The sequence below is a fragment of the Pristiophorus japonicus genome, chromosome 10 (assembly GCF_044704955.1).
Source record: "Pristiophorus japonicus isolate sPriJap1 chromosome 10, sPriJap1.hap1, whole genome shotgun sequence".
In the NCBI taxonomy this organism is placed as follows: Eukaryota; Metazoa; Chordata; class Chondrichthyes; family Pristiophoridae; genus Pristiophorus; species Pristiophorus japonicus.
Window position 1 is genome coordinate 114,089,330 of NC_091986.1, and position 23,499 is coordinate 114,112,828.

At 44.2% G+C, this 23,499-nt stretch overlaps 1 protein-coding gene across 3 annotated transcripts in view; it reads right to left on the reverse strand.

The window, feature by feature from the left end:
- The window catches only part of tmem135 (transmembrane protein 135), a 594,106-nt gene that overhangs the window by 36,429 nt on the left and 534,178 nt on the right, over positions 1 to 23,499 (reverse strand). For all 3 annotated transcript variants that reach the window (XM_070892008.1, XM_070892007.1, XM_070892006.1), the window contains 3 exons: positions 16,905 to 16,946; positions 14,210 to 14,365; positions 474 to 543 (listed from right to left, as the gene is read on the reverse strand). In XM_070892008.1, coding sequence (XP_070748109.1) covers positions 474 to 543; positions 14,210 to 14,365; positions 16,905 to 16,946 — 268 coding nt within the window. The remainder of the gene's footprint in view (positions 1 to 473; positions 544 to 14,209; positions 14,366 to 16,904; positions 16,947 to 23,499) is intronic.

Consider the following 23,499-nt stretch of genomic DNA (forward strand, 5'->3'; position numbering starts at 1 on the left):
CTATTTTAAGGCTATTTTAATGTGATGTCACCTTTTTAAAAAAGGATGTGTAAATCGAAGATGGTTAAAAAAGAAGCCCGTGCCTAATGATTAAAATATGATGAGAATGTAATTAATTTTGGTTAAAAGTTTGGAGAACAGGGGCCAAGTTAAAACTGACTCTCCTCTAATATTGCTGAAAAATGTCAATTACCTTTTACAAAAACCAGAAATATTGTACAGAAAGTTAAGGGACTGAAATAACTTCTCACGTAACAAAAACTTGGATGTGAGCCCAGATTTCAAACATATTATACTCCATGCCAAATCACTACTTTTCCTGCATTCCTGATTTTAGACCCACATAACCTTGTTTTTTAGTTGAAGCCACAGCCACCCATGTTATCAACTTAGATAGTTGATTTCAAAATGGCCACGGTATGCGACTTATGCTAATGAGGCACTGCTGGTTTTATTAGAAAACAATTACTCACTTTAATGCAGTAGGAGATACAGTTGTCTTCGTAATGTTTACAACATCTGTGTCTTGGGCCATGTTTGCAACTGAACAGAAAAAAAAGTTTTTAACATCTAATCTCCACAAATACAGTACATCCTGCTTTATTAGTATTATTTTTGAGATAAATCTCAACAGCAACGATAAAGAAAGTGTTTTACGTTTTTTCTGTTAATGAGAGTGAAATAAACAATGTGTACTATATCATAAATCACACACACTACAATATCCTACAGTTTTTAGACACAGTTTTGATAACTGATGAACTACTATGGAGAGAATATATACTCTGCACTCCACATCAGATTTCCATTACGATCATTATACATGGTTGGTTATTAAATACATGACAATTTAATGCACCCCATAAAACGAAATGAATGAGAGGCACTGTACCAGCTGAACTTCAACTGACAGTAGTAATAAATTAAATGGTATGTAAGCATTAAATCAGGGAAGTAAAATATTGGGTCATACATCACATTACAAGCAGTACACTCAGATTTTGTGTTTAAAGGTCAACTGAAAAGATCTCAAGCTTCACAATGTGAGATGACTTCATGTTTCTAGCCTCATTGTCAAAGCCAGAGTTTCCTCCACACAGCTGTATCAACAGCTTACATATAATGTGCCTCACTGGAAGGTATCCCTTGGTATGCTGCAGTCCCATTCCTGACCTCAGTTCAGCTTTCCCCAATATTGAAAAATGAGCAGAAGTAGACAATAATGCTGTATTGTAAGCCGTCATTCAGATAATAAGGCTTACCAGTGATGGGCACATCCATATTTTCCTTCATGTCAGTTGTCCTCCACAAAACAAGACAACTCTACCCAGTGGAGGTCACTCAGAAAAGCGGCCAAAGCAGTTTTTTAAAAAACTTTTATTTCCATGTGGCCAGGAGGACCAGCCGTGCCCAGCTGCTGGCTGCATGTAAATTAGGCTCAGGCTTCAAATTGGCTTGGGTCGCACTATGGTATCAACGGGCAGGAGCACTCCGCTGACTGACCACCCACCGTGCTCTTTAAATTGGCCGTATAGAGAGGTGGTGGTCTTTAAGATGGGAGTCGAAGAGAGTAAGGCCAAGGTGACCCCAATAGTAAGCAATGAGAAGGGTGATGCAGAGAAGAGAAATTTGGAGGATCTAAGAATGCAGAAATGATATTGGTCTTGAGGAGGTCTGAGAGGTAGCATTTTGCAAAGCTTGGGAGGGATTTTCAGATGAAGGCGTAAAGTTTTAAATCAATGCATTGGTATGCAGGAGCCAGTTTAGGTCAGTAAAGATACAGGTGGCTGTGTTTTAGAAATTTACATCACAGAAGGACAAGTTGGAGTTTATGGATGGAGAAGGATGGGAAGCCAGCAAGGAGGATGTTGGAGAAGTCAATTCTCGAACTGACAAAAGCATGGAAAGATTTTGATGGTGGTAAGGTGAGCATAGGATGTGTGGTTTGCAACTCAGTTTTGGGCTAACATTGTTGCCAAACCACGAAAATGAGCATGCAGCCTCTTCCCAGGCTTCATAGAATCATAGAATGGTTACAGCATGGAAAAAGGCCATTCAGCCCATCAAACATAGAAAATAGTTGCAGGAGTAGGCCATTCGGCCCTTCGAGCCTGCACCACCATTCAATAAGATCATGGCTGATCATTCACCTCAGTATCCCTTTCCTGCTTTCTCTCCATACCCCTTGATCCCTTTAGCCGTAAGGCCCATATCTAACTCCTTCTTGAATATATCCAATGAACTGGCATCAACAACTCTCTGCGGCAGGGAATTCCACAGGTTAACAACTCTGAGTGAAGAAGTTTCTCCTCATCTCAGTCCTAAATGGCTTATCCCTTATCCTTAGACTGTGACCCCTGGTTCTGGACTTCCCCAACATCGGGAACATTCTTCCTGCATCTAACCTGTCCAGTCCCGTCAGAATTTTACATGTTTCTACGAGATCCCCTCTCATTCTTCTAAACTCCAGTGAATACAGGCCCAGTCGATCCAGTCCTGCCATCCTGGCAATCAGTTGTGAACATTCGCTGCACTCCCTCAATAGCAAGAACGTCCTTCCTCAGATTAGGAGACCAAAATTGAACACAATATTCCAGGCGAGGCCTCACCAAGGCCCTGTACAACTGCAGTAAGACCTCCTTGCTCCTATACTCAAAACCCCTAGCTATGAAGGCCAACATACCATTTGCCGCCTTCACCACCTGCTGTACCTGCATGCCAACTTTCAATGACTGATGTACCATGACACCCAGGTCTTGTTGCACCTCCCCTTTTCCTAAACTGCCGCCATTCAGATAATAGTCTGCCTTCGTGTTTTTGCCACCAAAGTGGATAACCTCACATTTATCCACATTAAACTGCATCTGCCACTCATCTGCCTACTCGCCTAACCTGTCCAAGTCACCCTGCAGCCTTTTAGCATCCTCTCAGCTAGTCCCACTCCCCTGCTCTTTCACTGTAGCCTTGCAATTTTTTTCATTCAGGTACTTATCTAACACCTTTTTGAAAGATAAGGTTGAGTCTGCCTCCACCACCCATTAAGGCATTGAATTCCAGATCATAACTACTCGCTGCGTAAAAATGTTTTTTCTTACATCGCCTTTGGTTCTTTTGCCATTCTCCTTAAATCTGTGTCCTCTGGTTCTCGACCCTTCTGTCAATAGAAACAGTTTCTCTCTATCTGTTCTGTCCAGACCCTTCATGATTTTGAACATCGCTATCAAATCTCCTCTGCTCCAAGTAGAACAACCCCAGTTTCTCCAGTCTATCAACGTAACTGAAGTCCCTCATTCCTAGAATCATTCTCTTAAATCTTTCCTGCACCTTTTCTAAGGCCTTCACATCCTTCCTGAAGTGTAGTGCCCAGATCTGGACACAATACTCCAGTTGGGGCTGAACCAGTGTTTTATACAGGTTCATCATAATTTCCACACTTTTGTACTCTATACCTCTATTTATGAAGCGCAGGATCCCATAAGCCTTTTTAACTGCTTTCTCAATCTGCCCTGCCACCTTCTATGATTTATGCACACACCCGCACAGGTCTCTCTGTTCGTGCACCCCCTTTAGGATTGTACCATTTAGTTTTTATGTTCTCTCCTCATTCATTCTACCAAAATGCATCATTTTACACTTTTCTCCGCTAAATTTAATCTGTGTGACCGCCCATTTCAGCAGCCTGTCTATGTCTTCCTGTCACTATTCTCCTCACTGTTTACGATACTTCCAAGTTTTATGCTATTTGCAAATTTTGAAATTGTGCCTTGTACACCCATGTCCAAGTTATTAATATATACCAAGAAAAGCAGTGGTCCTAGAACCAACCTTTAAGAACCCCACTGTATACCTTCCTCTAGTCTGAAAAACAACCGTTCACCACTACTCTCTGCTTCCTGTCACTTAGCCAATTTCATATCCAGGCTGCCACTGTCCTTTTTATTCCATGGGCTTCAATTTTGCTGGCAAGCCTATTGGGCCCAAGTTTCGGGCCGCGCCTAAAACGGCCCGGACCTGGACGCCCGTTTTTTGTGCCAGAAAGTGCGCCTAAAAAAAAAACTTACCTATTCTCCGGCTCCCTGCAGGTCTTCTGGAGCTGGGCGCGGCGCAGCACGAGCTGGGGGGGGGGGGCGGAGCCAGATCCCTGAGCTGAAAACAGTGCCGGGACCTCTGCACATGCGCTACAGTGGCTCCAGGCGGCCAAAACTGTGGGAGGGGCCTGAAGCACGCAGCCCCTAGCCCTGACCGAATAGCCTCACTGGGGCTTTGTGGATAAGGCTCCTCCCATTCGACCGGACCTCCTCTCCCCCCACCCCTGGACCTCTGTGACTCTTCCCTCTTCCCCCCCCGACCTCCGCGATTCTCCCCCCCGCCACGGCGACCCTCTTCCCCCTGCCCCGGAGACCCGACGCCACCTACCTGTAAATCCAGCCCGAAGTCTCTTTGGCCCGGGCGTTCAGCCTCCTTCTCTCCCTTCCCCCCTCCCCCTCTCTCCTTCCCTCCCTTCCCTCCCTCCTTGCCCCCCCCTCTCTCTTCCCCCCCCCCCTCGCTCTCTTCTCTCTCTCTCCTCTCCACCCCCTCCCCCCCACACCTCCACCCCCCTTCTCCCCCTCACCCTCTCCCCCCGACCCCCCTCCACCCTTCTCTCCCTCCTACCTCCCCCCACCACCCTTCTCCCCCTCCTACCTCCCCCCACCACCCTTTTCCCCCTCCTACACCTCCCCCCACCACCCTTCTCCCCCTCCAACCTCCCCCCACCACCCTTCTCCCCCTCCTACACCTCCCTCTCCCCCCCCACCCTCCCCCCCACACCTCCTCCTCCCCCCCACCCCTCCTACACCCCCCCACCCCGTCTACACCTCCCCCTCCTCCTCCCCTTCTCCTACACCTCACCCCCGCCTCTTCCCCCCCACCCCTCCTACACCTCACCCCCCTCCTCCTCCCCCCCACCCTTCCTCCCCCCCACCCCTCCTCCTCCTCCACCTCCCCCCCCACCTCCACCTCCCCACCACCCTCCTCCACCTCTTCCCCCCCCACCCCCACCTCCCCCTCTACCCCCACCTCCCCCACCCACCCCCCCTACTCCCCCCACCCCCTTCTCTCCTACACCTCCCCCCTACCCCCTTCTCCCCCTTCTCCCAACCCCCCCTTACCCCCCTTCTCCCAACCCCCCCCTTCCCCCCCTTCTCCCAACTCCCCCCCTTTTCCCAACTCCCCCCCCCTTTTCCCAACCCCCCACACCCCCTTTTCCCAACCCCCCACCCTCCCCTTCTCCCAACCCCCCACCCCCACCTTCTCCCCCTCCCCACCCCTACCTTCTCCCCCTCCCCACCCCCCCTTCTCCCGACCCCCCACCCACCCCCCTGCTCCCCCACCCACCCCCCCTGCTCCCCCACCCACCACCCACCCTGAAAAAAAATTCTGTTCCAAAGTGAAACTGTTCTAACTGACTAGAACTGGAGCAAACTAAATGCCGAGAATTCAAATTTCTAAAGATACTCCATTCTAAACCAGTTGCTCCAAAAAAACAGGAGCAACTCAGGCCGAAACTTGGCCCCCTTATGTGGCACTTTGTCAAACAGCTTTTGGAAATCCATGTACACTACGTCAACCGCATTACCGTCACCAACCCTCTCAGTTACCTCATCAAAATCTTCAATCAAGTTGGTTAAACACGATTTGCCTTTAACAAATTTGTGCTGGTTTTCCTTAATGAATCTACGCCTATCCAAGTGACTGTTAATTTTGTCCCTGATTACTGTTTCGAAAAGCTTCCCCACTATCGAGGTTAAAGTGACTGGCCTGTCGTTGTTGGGTTTATCTTTACACTCTTTTTTGAACAATGGTGTAGCCTTTGCAATTCTCCACTCCCATATCAATGGAGGATTGGAATATTATGGACAGTACCTCCGCGATTTCTGCCCTCAATTCCCTCAGCATCCGAGAATGCATGCCATCTGCTCTTGGTGATTTCTTCCGATGTTATTTAACTGAATGCTAAGGGATTAGTGAGACCATTTTCGGGATACTAACTCGCAGATTTGTAGTTTTCTTTTGAAGCCTCCATTCACACCTCCCTTTGAGCGAACATATTGCTTGGGTGAAACTGTATATTCTTCGGGGAGAAATTCAGTTGCGCCTCAGTTCGGGTGGTGTCACGGGCGGAGCAGTAAATTTTGCACTGGCAAATGGTTTGCGTCTGCCACCGTAAAATTCATCAGCTGGGCCTGGAGTTTGGAGCGGGGCGCTAAGGGAGGCGTTGCACTCCTCTTTTAGGGCTCTAGGCCGGATGAGCAAGGAAAAATCCTGAGCTAAACAGCCGGCCTCAGAGCGCCATAACAGAGGCCTGGGAGAAAATAAAACTGAAAAAAACTGCCAAAAACATTCCCAATCCATAGCTCACGCCACCACAACATAAATCGTAAAAAAAAAATTAAGAAACAATTACACTTACTTCAGGTCGGCATTACTTACCTCACTGTGGTTGCTACAGCTTGGAATGCCTGTTTTCACAGGCATTCCAACCAGGGCGCACTACGGAGCACTAAGGGTCAGGCAGTAACCAAAAATTGAGCCAGTACTACTCCGCCCGCCGTTTATACTGGCACTGAATGTCCCGGCGGGGCACTGGAAGCTAACCGGCGAGGTGCAAGTGCTTTCGCCGCCACTACCGCCCCTCCGGGGTGCTAAGAGGGGCAGCAGAAGACCAAAAATCCAGCCCTATTTCTTTGCAGTGTATTATTACAAAATGATTCTTTTTTTTAAATTTAAATGCTGCTTTACATCAGCTATTTGAGCTTGGTAAAATCCCTTGGATAAACACAGTGGAGTAACTGAAGGATTAATCACATGCTCGGCACAGGCTTGCTCTTAGTCAGGAATTTTGTATCTGTAGACCTTGGCTTAAATATCAGACGATAATCGGATAGCATTACACGGATGTGAAATTTTGATTGGTTTAAACATTTTTCTTTAAACATATAAATATTTTGGTAATTATTTTCTCCTTTTATTTTACATTTGTATCCCGTTTCCTTTTCCAATTAGCCTGTGCCTGCAGCAGAGGTTGGGCATACCACCTGTTTCCAGGCTTCTGCAGTGAACCCCCCACCAACATAGTCAACTGGCAAGAAAAATAACATTCTTTCTGATTTTCCCTCTTTTCCACCCCTTCCCATGGCCTCTGTTCGATGTCTTCTGTATAACAGGGCTCCAGATGGGGAACTGAGTAGAACAGCACTTAAATCTGATAATATTACCAAATATGCTCTGTTGCATTTAGAATTTGAATATTTCAGCAGTGGTGGCATACAGTTGTCGTACCTGTGCAAGGTTGTCATTCTGGTAACAAGGACATTCTATTTGCTCTTCCTGCCTGGGATCAAATAAGGCAACCTACTTCCTCAACTGCTGGTTAAAACAACTTTGGGAAGAGGAAGATTTGGAACCTAATAGATTTGACTGCTTTCCTTTTATGTTTGAGACTTGGGCCAGAATTTTTACCTGCCGACACGCTGGCAGCGGGGGAGCCCTGGATCGAATGGCGAACCTAGAAGTTTCAGCAGCGCATTTAGCAGTGGCTTTTTAACAAAGGCACTGCATTTGCATCTGATTGCCGGGTTTCCCGTCCAATTAATGCAAGCAGGTGTGACGACGTCACACACGGGTCGAATTCAGCTCAGGTATTTAAAGGAGCAATACAAAGATGACAGTTGGAATCATAGAATAGAATCATAGAAATTTACTGCACAGAAGGAGGCCATTCAGCCCATCGTATCCGTGCCGGCCGACAAAGAGCTCTCCAGCCTAATCCCACTTTCCAGCTCTTGGTCCGTAGTTTTGTAGGTTACGGCACTTCAAGTGCATATTCAAGTACCTTTTAACAGCCACGAGGGTTTCTGCCTCTACCACCCTTTCAGGCAGTGAGTTCCAGACCCCCACTACCCTCTTGGTGAAAATATTTCTCCTCAAATCCCCTCTAAACCTCCGACCACTTACTTTAAATCTATGTCCCTTGGTTATTAAACCCTCTGCTAAGACCCCTCTCTCCTATTCACTCTATCAAGGCCTCTCATAATTTTATACACCACAATTAGGTCTCCCCTCAGCCTCCTCTGTTCCAAAGAAAACAAGGATGTTGGTGGAGGTTGGAGACGCATTGCTTGGAGAAACCTTGCATCACTTGGAGACCAAAAATGCAGTCCCAATGTACGAAAGCTGCCCCTCCATTCAGTGATGCCTCCCTGGGCCTCCTGCTGCAAGGAGATAGAGCCTGCAGGAGTTATTCCCTGATGACGGGAGGAATAGGCCAGCATCAGAGACAAAGAAGGCATGGTTGGAGATTGCGGCAGAAGTGAGCAGCAGGAGTGTGGTGGCAAGGTCCTGGATACAGTACAGGAAGAGATTTAATGACCTCATGAGGTCAGGAAAGGCAAGTACAATGCCACACTCAACTACATCCTGATATGCGTCTCACCCTAACTCCCTCACTCTGCCTTCCCAATCCTACTCCTGCACATCACTCCTCATAACAACGTACCTTGCAGGTGCACCCATCCCTCTCAGTCTATGCACTCTCTCACATCCCCATTTGTCCAACCACCACTGACACTCACCCTCATCTTAATGCAATGCAACACCTCTTCCCTCAGTCACCCTCTACAGATGTTGCCCAACCATCCATTCCACTCATTCCATGACTCTTACTCAAAGGTCCCTTGTTTCCCTCCTTGCAGAAGGAGAGCACAGAACACCAAGGCGAGGCAGAGAACCAGAGGTGGCCCTCCAGTCACCACCACACTGATTGCTGCAGAGGAGGCAGCACTGGAGCTAACTGGAGTATTGGCATTGATGGTAGTGGGGGATGGAGAGATGTGGAGCTTCCAGCTACCTGGTGACAGAAGTAATTATCACACAGCCACATGGCATACAACAGTCACTCATTTTGACGATGTCAGCAGCAAGTGAAATATGATCATGGTCATAATGTTAATTTAAAATTCTTACCATGACAGTTCTAATTAATGTTTTCACTCTCCCACAGGCCCATCAAGTGTCCAACAGCCAGTGGAGCCAGAGGAGGAAGAAGATACCTCAAAGGAGGTCGCTAACTCTGAGGATGCACCATCACAGGATGCATGCATACCAAGCACCAGCCCAGATACACACACGCAGTGGGACCATTAAGTCTGATAGTAGTGTTGTCACCTGGTGTCTCACAGATCACATGTGAGCGAGAGCAGATGGTGCAGTGGAGAGTCCTCGTCATAGGGTGCAGGATGCTCTAAGCTCTGCTCAGCTGGACACAGATGCTGAACCTCAGGGGCCATCGATAAAGAGCATGATTCTAGAGGAGTAGCAAAAAATGCGTGAGGCTCTGGCAGGATTTCCAGCCGCAATATGCTCACTTGTAGGGTGAATGAGGAATCCATCTCCAGCAGGACTAGCATGATGACACAGGCTGTGGCTATGATGCGTCGTCCATGGAAAGTGTGACCATCTGCATGGAGCATCAAACACGGCATACAAATGAGTTCATGCTTGCCCTCACTAACAGCTTGCACACTCTAAGTGTCATCCTAACAAGGATGGATAAAAACCTAGACTTTGCTGTTCATCGCCCAACTGATGTGCACCAAAGTGCTCTCCAGCTCACTGCTAGTAGTGATTGCTCCTCTTGTTCCTCCTCCTGCTCCAAACAGGCACTGTGCTCTGCGCCTTGCTCCTCATGCAACTCCAATCCTTGCTGTTGCACTATGTTGTGCAGAGCGCAGCATATCACGATCATTTTGGAGACCCTGGCTGGTGTATATTGAAGGGCTCCTGCAGATCTGTCCAGGCATGTGAAGCGCATCTTCAGCATCCCAATTGCTTGCTCTATTACACACCTCGTCATCATTTGACTTTGATTCTAGCACTCTTCAGACTCATTGCTTGGCTTCCTCAAGGGTATCATCAGCCATATTTTCAGTGGATACCCCTTGCCTCCAAGCAGCCAGCAGGTAAGTCTGGTCGAAGGTGCGAAGAGCTGAGGGACGGTGGACTGGCGCAGGAAAATCAATCATGAAAGCTCCCTGGGAATCTGGCACACACCTCCATGATGATGTTTTTGTGGTTGCAGACAAGCTACACATGAGAGAGTGGAAGCCCTTGCCGTTCACAAACATTCCTGGGTGATCTGGGGGTGCCTGGATTGCCACGTGTGCAGTCGATGATGCACTGCACCTGTGGGAAGCTAGCCAGAGCCGCAAGCCCGAGTGCCCATCCAGTAACACTGGCTTCATCAGTGGCAAAGTGTACATAACTGCCTGCCATGGCAAACATGGCATCAGTCACCTGGGTAATGCATTTGTGAGAAGCCAATTGCGAAATCTTGCAAATGTCTGCTGCAGATCCCTAGAAGGAGCCTAAGGCGAGGAGGTTGACGACAGTGGTGACTTTGACAGCAACTGGTAAGGCATGTCCACTTGGCAGCAGATCTTCTTCCAGCAGACAAAATGATCCTCTGCCCATATACTGTGTTGGGGATATCGCCTCCTGCGAGCTGCACCCCTGTGCTCATCCCTCTCCCCTGTGGAGCTGCAAGTCGGTGAGGAGAAGGCTGCTGCTCCTGCTGGTGTTGTTGCTGCTGGTACTGTTGCTGCTGGGGCTCATCTTGGTCCTCACCTGAGGTCCAAGGTGAAACTACATAAACAGCACCCATGCTGATCTGATACATGACAAGACGTAAAGTGGAGATCAGATGCACAATCCTCCAGTGCACAGAGAGCCGCCTCCAGAATTGTAGAAATCACCTGCAAAGTACTGAAAGGAAAATCTCTCAACAAGTTCTGTGAGTAAAAGCCTTTCCCTTAGGCAAGAAAGCAGGTGTGAGGTCTCAGTATTTATCGGATGATTTTACTGTCATTTGTTCAGCCCCCACAATCGCCACTCTGCTCGCACCTTGTTTTCACTAGCGAGGTCCGGGAAGCTCAGACATCCCGTGCATACCCAGTAAAATGTGAGACCAGAGGTAAAAAAGGCTCTTAATAGCCTCTTAACTAGCTGTTAATTGCTTTAAATTGCCAACCCGCCTCAACCGAAGGGGATTCTCGCTCGCAGCCAAACGCGCCCCAGTTAAATGCGGAAGCCGAAGGTTGAAGTTTGCTTCCCGACTCGCGCATTTAACCTCCCACCCACTCCCAAACCCACCGACTCTTCCTGTTAAAATTCAGGCCTCGGGTTCAAATCCAGGCCAAATTGTGTGAAATGAGCCAAGGCATTCTTAACTTGCTTTCTTGTGCATGTAGAACAGCACACATATATGCCAGTACTTTCCACAATTTTGTTACCAACTTGCAATGGGGAGGTTGTGTTCTGAGGCAGAGTTTAAGGTGCATTCTTTGGTCTAAGCATAGGTAGGGGCTTTGCCCTGCAACTAATCCATGCTAATCTAAGAGTACTTGAGGCCGATACTGAATGCCCAAAATAGAGATGTGCTTTTTCCTTTAGGGCTGTCATCCTTCATCTTGAGTACCAAATTGATCACAAATTTAAAAATTAAAAATGGAAGGATATTTACTGGCTCTGCCTCATTACTATAAAAAATACATTATTCTCCGCTTGACAATACATTTTTTGAATTTGCATAAATGGAGTTTTTGCCTGCAAAAATCTCTTGTTGAACTGCAAGAAGAAATTGATCTTAAAGGAGAGTAACTTGCTCCTCTAGTATAGATAAGATAATGGGGTAGGGTGAAACTATAACAGGCCAAAGGTAAGATTGCAACAAAAAAATAGGGAACGCAGTGATGAGAGATTGAAGCAGGAAGATATGAAAAGATTTGCATTTCTATAGCGCCTTTCATGTCCCAAAGCACTTTTCAGCCAATGAAGTACTTTTTGAAGTGCAGTCACTGCTGTAACATTGTAATGTAATGTACAACTATTGACACTTGCAAGATGGTGATCTGCTTTATTTTTGAACTAATTAAAGATGGAAACTTGTCCTTGCCTGGCAAGTGGGATTTTTCATATTACCAAAGGGTCTTACCCTTATTGGTAACTTTATCCATATACCTATCGTCAGTACCTGCTAGCCATTAAAAAAGGTTAGAACAGTTGAAGCTAAGAATAGAAAATCTTATCCCAATGTCAGTTACGACAGACTTCTTTCAACTGCTTCTGGTACTATTCTGCTGGTCTCAATGAAAAGATGGAAGTTATAAAGCCCTTAGCCTTGCTGTTCCAAGGTTTCTATGCAAGTCAGTGCATACTTCACAAGAGTGATCATTGGTCTGTTAGCACTTCCTTCGCCAGACAACAGCAGCTTCTGAAATCTCTAAAATAATATTGTCTGGTCATGCTGTCTGATGGTTAGCCATGATTTATCATCCATGTCTGTTTTATCTCCACTAGAATAAAGAAGATAAATTGCCCAGACCATCTATCGAGACATTTCTAATACAAAGTGCCTGATTCAATTTGGTATTGACATAATTGCAAATGTAACTCAAATTCTGTGTGTCTTCCATTTTGTTATTTGCCAGGGTCTTGTCAATTTTTCACTTAACATCCCATGTTCCATAAATGACACACCAACAACTTGTTATTTGTTGTAGGAAGTAGGCACCTGCAATATATATTAAAACACTAGGCATTAGGCATCTGCTAAATATATCTGAACTCATATAAGTTTAAAGTGGCCACACATAAAATGGCTGCCCAGGTATAATGGGAAATCAGGTAGTCAAGCTGTGAACTATTGACTGAGCAATGACCGAGCAATAACCCTGTGAGGCCCACTAACCAGGAATGCCTTGGATGCAGGATAAGAATAATAAACCAATTAATTCCCCAGGAAGAGAGAGATAAGGAGAGAACCCATCTCCTGTAAACAAGGTCATAAACCAATTATTTCCCCAAGAAAAAAGAGATAGGGAGAGAACCTATCTCCTGTAACAAGGTCATCAATCAGCCCGAGCTGACAATAACCGAACATGCAGTTCCTGAGGATTCGGGGGGATTCTATTGGGTTAAAAGAACCTATATGTAATCTATAATCGTTGTGATTGGATTGTGTCCAGCCGTGATGAGCTGAGTAACTGTAGTAAACTGTTGTAAAACATATAAAAATCCATGTAACCCTTTGTTCTGCGGAGAGAAGCCTGGATACAGTCCTGAGACTTCCTGCCCGCTAAGTGTTAACAAAGGCCGCATCGGCGTTGGAACCGACTCTGAGTGTTGAGTGATTCTTCTGAGAAAACATTCACGCTAACATTATTTATTTTGGTAAATTAATATTCTTGCAGGAAAATAAATACGTGCTGCATTTCTCATGATGAAACAAATATAAAACTTCCTTATTTAATTCAGAGATCAGAATGAAAGGTCTGTAACCTGCGCCCTTTAAACATTGTTTCAGCTACCATGATTTCATACGCATCTTGTGAACTTCCTTTTCTCCTCTCGCCTTGTCATTTTGAACTACTTACAATTACATTTTTCATTCTGATCCCCTTTCCAGCCCAAGAATGCAAGATAATAAGTTTCTTTGTCCAGATTTGAAGAAAAATTTGTGCATTTTGCAGAGAATGAAGCTCATTAGTGATTAAGTCAAAGATCCAAGCACATCAGTGCTTCTACTAAAGTATATTAAATAGATTAAAAAACCATTACCTTACATGAGAAATTACTTGTTTTGCTAGGATGCAAGAAATATCCCGCTAGAGTGTTGTAAACTTCTTACAGCCAATATATCTCCTAAAATAACAAAAATAATTTTCCCTTTTCTAAATAGTACACACTGGATTGTTCTAAGTTTGGTGCAGCTTTTTGGGTGGGTACCTACATAAGCTAAAATAGGACTGGGTAGAGTCACATTACCTTCACTGAGTGCACATCATTGGTATAACCTTGAAAACCTTCCCTAATCTGTCTGAGTACCCAATACACCAACTCAGTCAAATAAATTTCCAAACTCTCCGATTCTTAGTTTAGATTCTGGAGGTATTTATTTTTAGATGGTGAAATCTAACCATTTGGTAATTGGTTGTACAGATGGTGCCTACTGAAACTTTGTTCTCTCTCTGAAGATAATGTAACCAATAGTGCCACGGGTTTTGCCTTAGGCAAAAATGACTTTTCCTATATTCTCATGCTTATACTGCTAGTCAATGAAAGGACACCTCACTTTAAAAAAAATCTGTGTATAGTAATTAAAAGATTTCCTTACATTCTGTCAACAAGTCGTCTGGTCAAGGCGAGCAAAGACTTCTTGGTTGGATCTTCTACTGCCTGGTGCTCAGTAGTGTGGCTACTAGATGTACTGATATTCCGCGGCTCTGCCAAAATTGAATGTGTTGGAATTTCTTCCTTTCCAACAATAAACCTGACAAATAGGAATCAATAATGCAGTTATGAAATATAATGCAAACAAACAGCATTGTGTATTCTTTAAATGGCTTTAGTTTCTGAGTTAGTGAGTCATTGCATTCCTTAATACAAATCAGGAAATGAAGTTGGAACCGATTTAATCTTGAAATTTAAATCTAAAGCTCCCTAATGGCTTTGTGGGCAAATGCATCACCACTTGGACCATAAGTTAAAAGTTTCGATTCCCAGTCGATCATCAGTTAGCTGACCTCAAGTAGGGCAGCAGTTGAGATGCTATATTTGGTTTTGACACTCCTAGGAAAGGGAGAAGAAACAATCATCCAAGTTTCCTGCTCCAGATCACTACCTAGTGACCAATGTTCCCGCTCAGCTGCACGCGTGCACGGCCATGTAGTAATCTGCAAGGACCCGCGTAAGCCGCTCACAAGCTTTTACACTGGAAATACCACGCAAGCGCAGAAATTTAAAGGGCCCGCACATTGATAGAAACAGGCCACGCAGAACATAGTGCAGCCTACAGGGAACATTGCTCATGCCCCCACTGGAAATTGCAATATTCAGTGCCTAGCCTTACACATGACCATTTGAGTGAGGTATAGGAGGATTGTTGTCGTCTAGCATGAATCAACAATTCTAGTGCTGGGGGAAGAAAATTAAAAATAAATAAAATTGAAAACCATGGAAATATAAAAATTTTAATTGACTTCTTAAAATTGTCATAATACAGAAATTGGACCAGGCCATTGGAACGCTGGCAAATCTTTGCTTAAAAAACTCTACAAATCATCGGTGTTCCCAATTGACAGCATTTGTAACTTACATTGATTATACAATTTCTTGGACCTTGTGGCATAAGTGGTACACATTACAATATATTAGAGATACCAGAACTGACCATCTCATTGTTCACCTTTCAAACCTTAAGGCTTCATGCACTTCTGCCTCAGAGAGGGATTGTAGTCGGCCACACAACAAGGAGACCAACAGCGTGACAGTGCTTGTTACTAAGCCTACTCCAATATCTGCAGTAAAGACACCAGTGTAGGTCTACTTTTGATCATTATCAACTGGTAACCAAAATACATAAAAAGTCACATGTTTGTTGTAACAGCTAATAAGTACTAATATTCCAAAGTGTAAATGTTTTGTATACTTTAATGGAAGTTGAATCAACGATTCCTATTTACAGCCCATGTTCTCTTGCCAATATTTGAATAGACTTTACTATAGAATTCAATATTGCTTTAAAATTGAAATTGACTTCCAATTTATACTTCCTTCAGTTCTTACATAATTGTTAGTGAGTGATGTTATTTGGCAACAGATGTTGTTACTTCCTTTAAAAAAAGTTCCATTTATCTAACGTTGCTCAAATAATGGTACTGCAAATTCAACTCTAAAGGAAACTCAACCCAAAATAAAATCATGTGCCAGCTGAAAGGTCTATTTTCTTCTGTCCCAGTGGTGTCTGGAACTACACTCTAATTAATTCATTCCTTGAGAGACTAGGACAGATCCATCTGTCTCTTCTTCAGAAATGATGATTATAATTATAATTGTGGGCAGGAGTTTCCCCTGCTCCAAGTCTGTCTAGCACTCAGGACAACTAGCTGCAACTATGGAGGAAGGGTTTACCAATCACACAACAGTATCATCCAACACAGCAAATATTGGGGCTGAAATTGTGGTCAGAGACTTCCTGTGGGCAATTGCCTCCGACCTGAAACATTTCTATGAATTGACCTGGTGGTCCTGGAGCAGTGTGGGGATTCTGTAGGGGAGGCCTTCTCTTCCCGCGCTGCGAAGCACGCTCCAGTCCTCCTGGTTCCCATACAGAGGATGCAGTCATGTGTGACTGCTCAGCCAATCAGGTACAGTATTCCACAGCTTTCTCATTACTAACAATGAGAACTCCATATCTACGAGTTCTCATTGCTATTAATGAGAAAAAAAAACAAACACACGAAACACATAATAAAAAATAAAAAACACACCTCACATAATTAAAATTAAAGCTAATAAATATCTTGGAGAAAGAAAAATTAGTTTTTTTAATTTATGGTTAAAAATAAATGTAATGTAGTGTAATGTTTTTAAACTCTTGCGCCTGATAAAAGCAGGCGTATAGGAGACATTTGCTGGGCAGGATATGGGTAAATACTGCAATCTTGCTCTTGCACCTGATATACGCGAGATCTGTCAAGCTCCAGCCGATTTTCAGCGCATGCGCATTGTGCGTTGAAAACCAAGTTTTGCGATGCCTTCCCAGGTCCGTAGACACTCCGTACGGACACGGGGAGGTCGGGATTTCCAGCCCATGATGTGTACATGTCTTAAAACAAAATTTTGCCTTGATTCAATATGACATCAGCAGGGTTGTACTGTCTTGAGACCAGAATAGAAACTGCATAAAGGCAACCTACTTTTTAAAACTCATCTGCAATGCATAATTAGGCTCATGTTTACTGTTTAGTCTGGAAAACAGGAAATAAACAACCAGATAAAAAGTTAGAATATTTGTATTTTTCACTTACTTGAGTGCTGAGAAAGCAAATCCCTTGAGGCCATCTTTGCATCTGGAAAACAAAATGCTACTTAATTCATACATGGACTCAAAACGACCGTAAAAGATGTATTTTCAGCACCTTCCAGAAAATGTTTAAAAAGCAGTCTCGCTTTTTTGGCCCAACAGGTCCATGCTGGTGTTTATGCTTCCTCCCACCCTTCCAGATCTAACCCCATCAACATATTCTTCTATTCTTTTCTATCTTGTGTCTTTATCTAGATTTCCCTTAAATGTATCTATGCTAGTCGCCTCAACTACTCCTTGTGGTAGCGAGTTCCACATTTTAATCACTCTTTGGATAAAGAAGTTTCTCCTGAATTCCCTACTGGATTTATTAATGTCTATCTTATATTTATGGCCCTTAGTTTTGGTCTCCCCCATAAGTGGAAACATCTTCACGTCTACTTTATCAAATCCTGTCATAATCCTAAAGACCACCACCAGGAATAACATTGATAATTACTGTTCAACATCCAGTGTTATTTCCTGATCTGTGCTGAGTTAACTGATTTTAGATGGGCCAGCAGTTGGGATGCTGCATTCCTGGACCAGTAGCGAGGGAGGTGGGGATAGAACAACAAAAAATAATCTTTTGATCTCTATTTCTTTAAACTTCTGTGGAAATTGCATGTTAGGGAACAGTGGTTAGAACAGTGTCAGGTTCAAATCTAATGCCCACTCCAGCTGACTAGCATGTCAACAATCACAATTTAGACTTGCACCTGAAATTGCTCTCTCCCTAGGCCAAGTACTGCAAAGCTCCTAGAACCAATGGAAGCGTACACCAGCAGGATTCAGTGTCTTCAGGTAAGGAAGTGGAGAGAAAAAGGAAGGTAAAAGTGCCAAAAGAAAGAACACTACAGGTACAGAAACCTAATCGATGATGCACATATTTTCATCCAGATTCAGTTACCAATTGCCTACAAAGTGAAAGAGATGGATAACACTGAAGTTTCTTGGGGTAGCGCTGGTGGGGGGTGCATAGAATAAAGCAGTACTGCTTTTTAAACATGATGGACACACAAGAGAAATTCATTTGAAACAACATGTGAAATTAAAATGCAGAGATGATTATGAGTAAGCTGCTATTTTGACACCCCGCTCTCATCGAGCATGGGAGGTAAAATTGTTCCTTATACATCACTATAATGCTTCACCAGCTCAATTGCAGGATGAAATAGCGCCATTTTATCAAGGACGATAGGGTAATATTCCTCTCAGAAAAATACCCCTCGAGGTCGGAAGGGCAACATCAATACGTGCATCACATTGCGAGAGCTGATTTGCTGCAATTGGGCTCCATGACAGAACAAAACATTGTGCAATGTATGTACATCCCTTTATAATTGGTTAAAGCCTTAGAGCACATGGACCACAAGCATACTATTCTCTGACATAGATGCTTCCCGTCTCTTCTCTTGCACACTAGGACTGCTGTGGAGGGAAACAAAGCACTGTAATAGATGAGACTCCCTCACTGAGAAAGCCTGTTGAGTACTTCCTTTAAAAAGTTTGCATCCTGTCCCAGATTACACAAGCATTTGTTCTTCACAAGGATTTTTTTCATGGCTTCTGTTTCCAAGCCTTCCTTGACCATAACAGGCTTCTCATTGGAGCATTTCCACTTGTATGCTGATGACATCCAGCTCAACCTCTCCACCACCACCCACAATTCCATCAGCATCCCTATAATGTCACACTGCCTATCTGGTATCAAATCATAGACAAGGCATAACCTTCCCCAACTGAATATTTGAAAAGTCAAAACTATCTTAGTTAGCTCTGACCAAAAGTTCTATAGTCTTGGCCCTGACTTCATCCCCCTTTCCTCAGCTGTTTGCTGAGCAATCAGTGTACACCTTCAATGTCATGTTAAATACTGAGCCGAGCTTCAAACCTCATATCATAGTCATCACTAAGACCTTCATTTTCCACTGCGACAAAGTTGCCCACCTCTCTATCTCACCCTACCAAAGCTGAAACCCTTGTCTAAGCTATCAGTACCTAAAAATTCAAATTCTCCAACACCATCTTCGCCAGTTATCCAAGCTGCACCGACACAAGTTTCAACTCATTCTGTTGTCTGTATCTTGGCCTGCATCATTGCTATTGCCACTGACCTCTGTCCTCACAATTCCATTGGCTCTCTGTCACCAACGCACCCCTGTCCTTGTTTACAAGTACCTCTGTGGTCTTTCCAAATCTATCTCTGCACCTTCCCCCCCATATCCCAGTTTTGCTCTCTGGTCACTGACCTCTGTACTGCAGGGCATTTTCTATTTCCCAGTGCTCTTCACTCAATGGCAGAATTGTCTAGATCTACTTGCTCTTTCAAAGAGTAGGCACAGGCACAATGGGCTGAATGACATCCTTCTGTGCTGCATCATTCTATGATTCTACCCTCTAGAAGTCGCTCCCTAAAACTCTTTGCTACCTCTGTCCCTGCCTTTAAAAGCCGTTTCAAAATCTTTTAACCATATATTTAATCAAGTCGTTATTATTGTCCTCATTGTCTCAATTTTGTTCTGGTCAATCTTTTCCATTTGTGTCACATTTTGCCCTTTCAAATCCAACTCTGCCTGGTTATTTACTTTATGCAATCTTCCAGTATTCTACTAACTTTAGATATTTTAGCTTTCTTTCTAACAATGGGTTTGATAAGTTTGAGCTGTTGGTTGGAATTTTGTACCTATAAATAAATCTTGGCATCCAATAACTATTGCACTCGCATTTTCATGGAAATGTTGACTTCCGTTGTGGGTCAACACTGGTTGTAATTTTCCATTTCTTTCCATGTGTGCAGAGGATAAAACCCCTAATTTCCAGAGTTGAAAATGTCACTTTCATCAGTTAGGCCTGTTGAATTCCCTGATTATCTGTGAATTCTGACTCATGATCTTATTTACCGGCTGCTATAAATGTGACAATACAATAGAGCATTGGAAGAGGGGCAATTACCCCAAACTGAACAAAAATTCACCAACATACACAACCTAGACAATCACCCCAGTTATTACTTACAAGCTCAAAATTGCAATTTCATCTAAATAAGTTGATATTTACTGTCAAAAATGTAATCAGGCTTACAGGAACATAATTCTATCATGAGGCAGAAAGTCTATGTCATCACATACTCCCAGAGGGCAGTGCTGCAACATAAATGAGGCAGTATACATAAAATTCCAGAGGTAAAAGTAAAAGCTGGCCACACTGCTTGCCATTTTAATGTGGCCATAGGTGAGTCTGTTAAAATCCCATTGCTGTCCCATGGTCTACTGCAGACAGAACAGAACTGCAAGAAATTTGCACTTATATAATGAATTTAATGTAGCAAAAGAAAACATTCCAATGTTCTTCATAAAATGGAGAGGAAACGCAGATAATGTGCAGGAATTTAGAGAGATTACAAAGGCTTATTCAAAGTAATAGGTTCTGAGTAGGCTTTTGATTGTGGCCACAGAGGTAACAAGAGTTGAGGGAGGGATACACAGTAATCCAGAGAGAAAAATGGAGGGATTAAACTGGGATAGAACTAACTGAGATTACAGGAGATATGGTTGGGCAAAGCCAGGAAGAGATCTGTAAACGAGGGCAAGGATTTTGAAATCAATGTGTTGCAGAAAAGTAAGCCAGTGGAGGCTGGCCAAGGTAGGGCAGATAAATGAGGGGGATTTAATGAAGCTAAGGATGCAGACAGGAGAGTGTTAGACAAGTTGGAGTTGTGTAGGGTTCAAGGTGTTGGCTAGTACAGCTTTGGACAAGTCAAGCCTGGAGGTGAGGTAGGGACGAAGGTGGGCAATATTCAGTTTTCGTGATGCCAAAATAATCATTGCAAAGTTTGTCTACATACTATAGACACCAAATATATACAATTATCCACTTCACAGCAGTTACTGCATTTCAAAAAAAGTAATCTGTGTAAAGCATTTTGAGATTATGAGGTAGTTAAGGCTTTAAATAAATCCACTGTTATTGCTCGCATTGAGTATGCATGCAAGAATGAGCGAGACGGGGACACACATATACCTGAACATATACTGGGCTGGATTTTCGGCAGGTTTGCGACCGGGTTTTTGCTGCGATTTGACCCTCCGCGGTGAAAACCCTGTCGCAAAACCCGGGCAGGATCCTCGGGTACCTGTTTGCGGCAGCGCTTTCAAGTACCATCGGGGAGAGCTGTGCCGACGTGCAATGACTCGGATTGCATTTGCATCCGAGTTTCGGGACTCTCCCTACCCGTATGCCATGCCCAGAATAGCGACAGGTCAACCTGTCGATGCAGCTCTGCTAGCAGCGGTAAGTATGAAAACCTGCAAAAAAGGTAAGTTAAAGTTTTAATTTTTTTTTGCTGCAATTAGATAGTTAAGGGTCTTGTAAATGTTTTGGGAAATTCCCCCCCCACCCACACCCCCCCACCGCCCAAGGCCTCTCACAGCGCTCCCAGCCCCGGACTAAAGTTACCGAAACTCGCGTTTTGTACTGCAAATGCTTATGCAACGCCTCCCCTGGCGCAGACGTAAAGGCCAAAAGGTCGGCCTAAAAATGGTAGCGCAGTGAAAACATAAGTATCACGTATCGCTACCATTTTCGCCGAAAAACCCTGAAAGCCGTAAATCCAGCCCATAAGGTGACTGCCGCAGGGCTGCCAATGTTGAAGAAATTTTAAAAGTGAGACTTATCAGATGAGTGGGACACGTTGCAAAATCTTTTAAACAAAAGAAGCCGTGTTTATTTTTAAGAGTGGCATGCATCAAAATAGGTTAAATTTTTGAGCCAAATTTAGTATGTAACAGTCCAAATAAGTGAAAATTTAACAGGTTTACTACAGACAAGAGTAAATTGGCAAGAGATGAAGATGCACGAGTGCAGTATAACTGGGGGAAACTAAGCCATTCACCAAGGACATGCAGTAACCTTACTTTCAAAACATGAATTATTTGTAAGAGAAAATTGGCATTCGGGGTATAAGCGAAATAAGTTTTAAAGTGCCGGCTTCTACATCAGCTCAGCAAAAGAGGCAGAAGTTCTGTAGCTGACCTCACATTCTAACATATTCCAGTGCCAAGGACTCAGAGGCCTCTGATTCAACATTGATGTACCAAAACAACAGATAACATTAAGGTACGTCCAGTCCGACAAAATAAGACATCATGGAAGACTCTTAACAGATACTGATAAGACTGTGAAAAGACTTTAAAACAAACTTTTAGGTGCCATGTACGATCAGCAAATTCTAACCCAATGAGGTCATCCCAGTTAAGGTCTGAGGTTGCCTTGAGATTCTGGTCTGTCAATCCAAAATATTACTGATAAGGTAACCCAATTAGAGATCGAGGGAGGTCGTTCTGGGGGGCGAAGGGATCTATGAAATGTATAAATGATGTACGATTTTACTATTCGGGGAACATCTCCACTCACAGGCGGCTGTGATGAGAAGTGTTCCCGGACGTCCATAATTAAAGATCGTTATACCTTGCAATCTGTCTTCGTCTAATAACTTCGAGGGCTGCAATGCGGGTTGGAACGAGCGTCGACCCTTTATATCAAAGGGCCTGCTCGTGGGAAAAGAAGCCTTCCCATTTTCCTCTTCAATTTGGCGCTCCGAGCAGGGTACAAGAACTTCCTGAATGGAACAATGATCCAGCTGTTGAGATGAGTAGGTTTAATTTAGCACCTTCAAGTTAGAGCTGTGTCATTGTAAACCAGGAGGGAAGGACATCTGTACAAAGAACCATCTGTAGCAGGTCCCGGAAGGATGGAGAGAGGGGACAGGGATGATCTAGGGGTGGGAGGGGGTTAAAAGGCATACTCTGAAACGAGCGCATGTAGGAGGCTGGCAGTGTGAGGGTACGGCGCAAGGGAAGACATATGGACGAGACCTATTGACCTGGAAGCATGGCAGTATGGGTGTACGGCGCAAAAGGAAGACATATAGATGACGTCCCCACAAAGATGAGACATATTGACCCAGAAGCGTGGCAGTACGAGTGTACGGGGCCAAGGGGAAACATATAGATGACGTCCTGCATCCCAAACACGAATTAAAGGGAATGCCCAAGACCCCTACACCGTCCCCATAGTAAGATGGGTAACCCGGCTAGTAACAAGGCGAATAAAACCAATGAGGGAACAGAAACCCAGGACAGCAAAAAAAGAGGAAGAAAAATGTAACTGGGGACCAAAAGGGTCTTTACTAAATTCGCTGGGCAAAAAATATGCAACATTAATGGAAGAAATGAAACGGAAAGGGTGGCAGCCCACGGATATCTCTGATAGACAGAAAAAATGGTGAGATAGTCAGACCAAACACAAGGTTGAAATGGCCCAAGTAATTATCCTTACCTGTTACCAGGAACAGGTAAAAGAAAGAGATACCCACACTGAATTGATTCAGGAGTTAAAAACTAAAATAACGGAATTAGAAAAGGCTGTAAAGGAGAACAGACAAACCCTACAGTGCGCATCAGCAACTCCTGAACCAAAAATAACCCTCCAGTACCCCAAATATACCCCTCCCTGAAAGAGGTACAGGCAGGGGAGCCCCAAGATAATAACGGGACCCA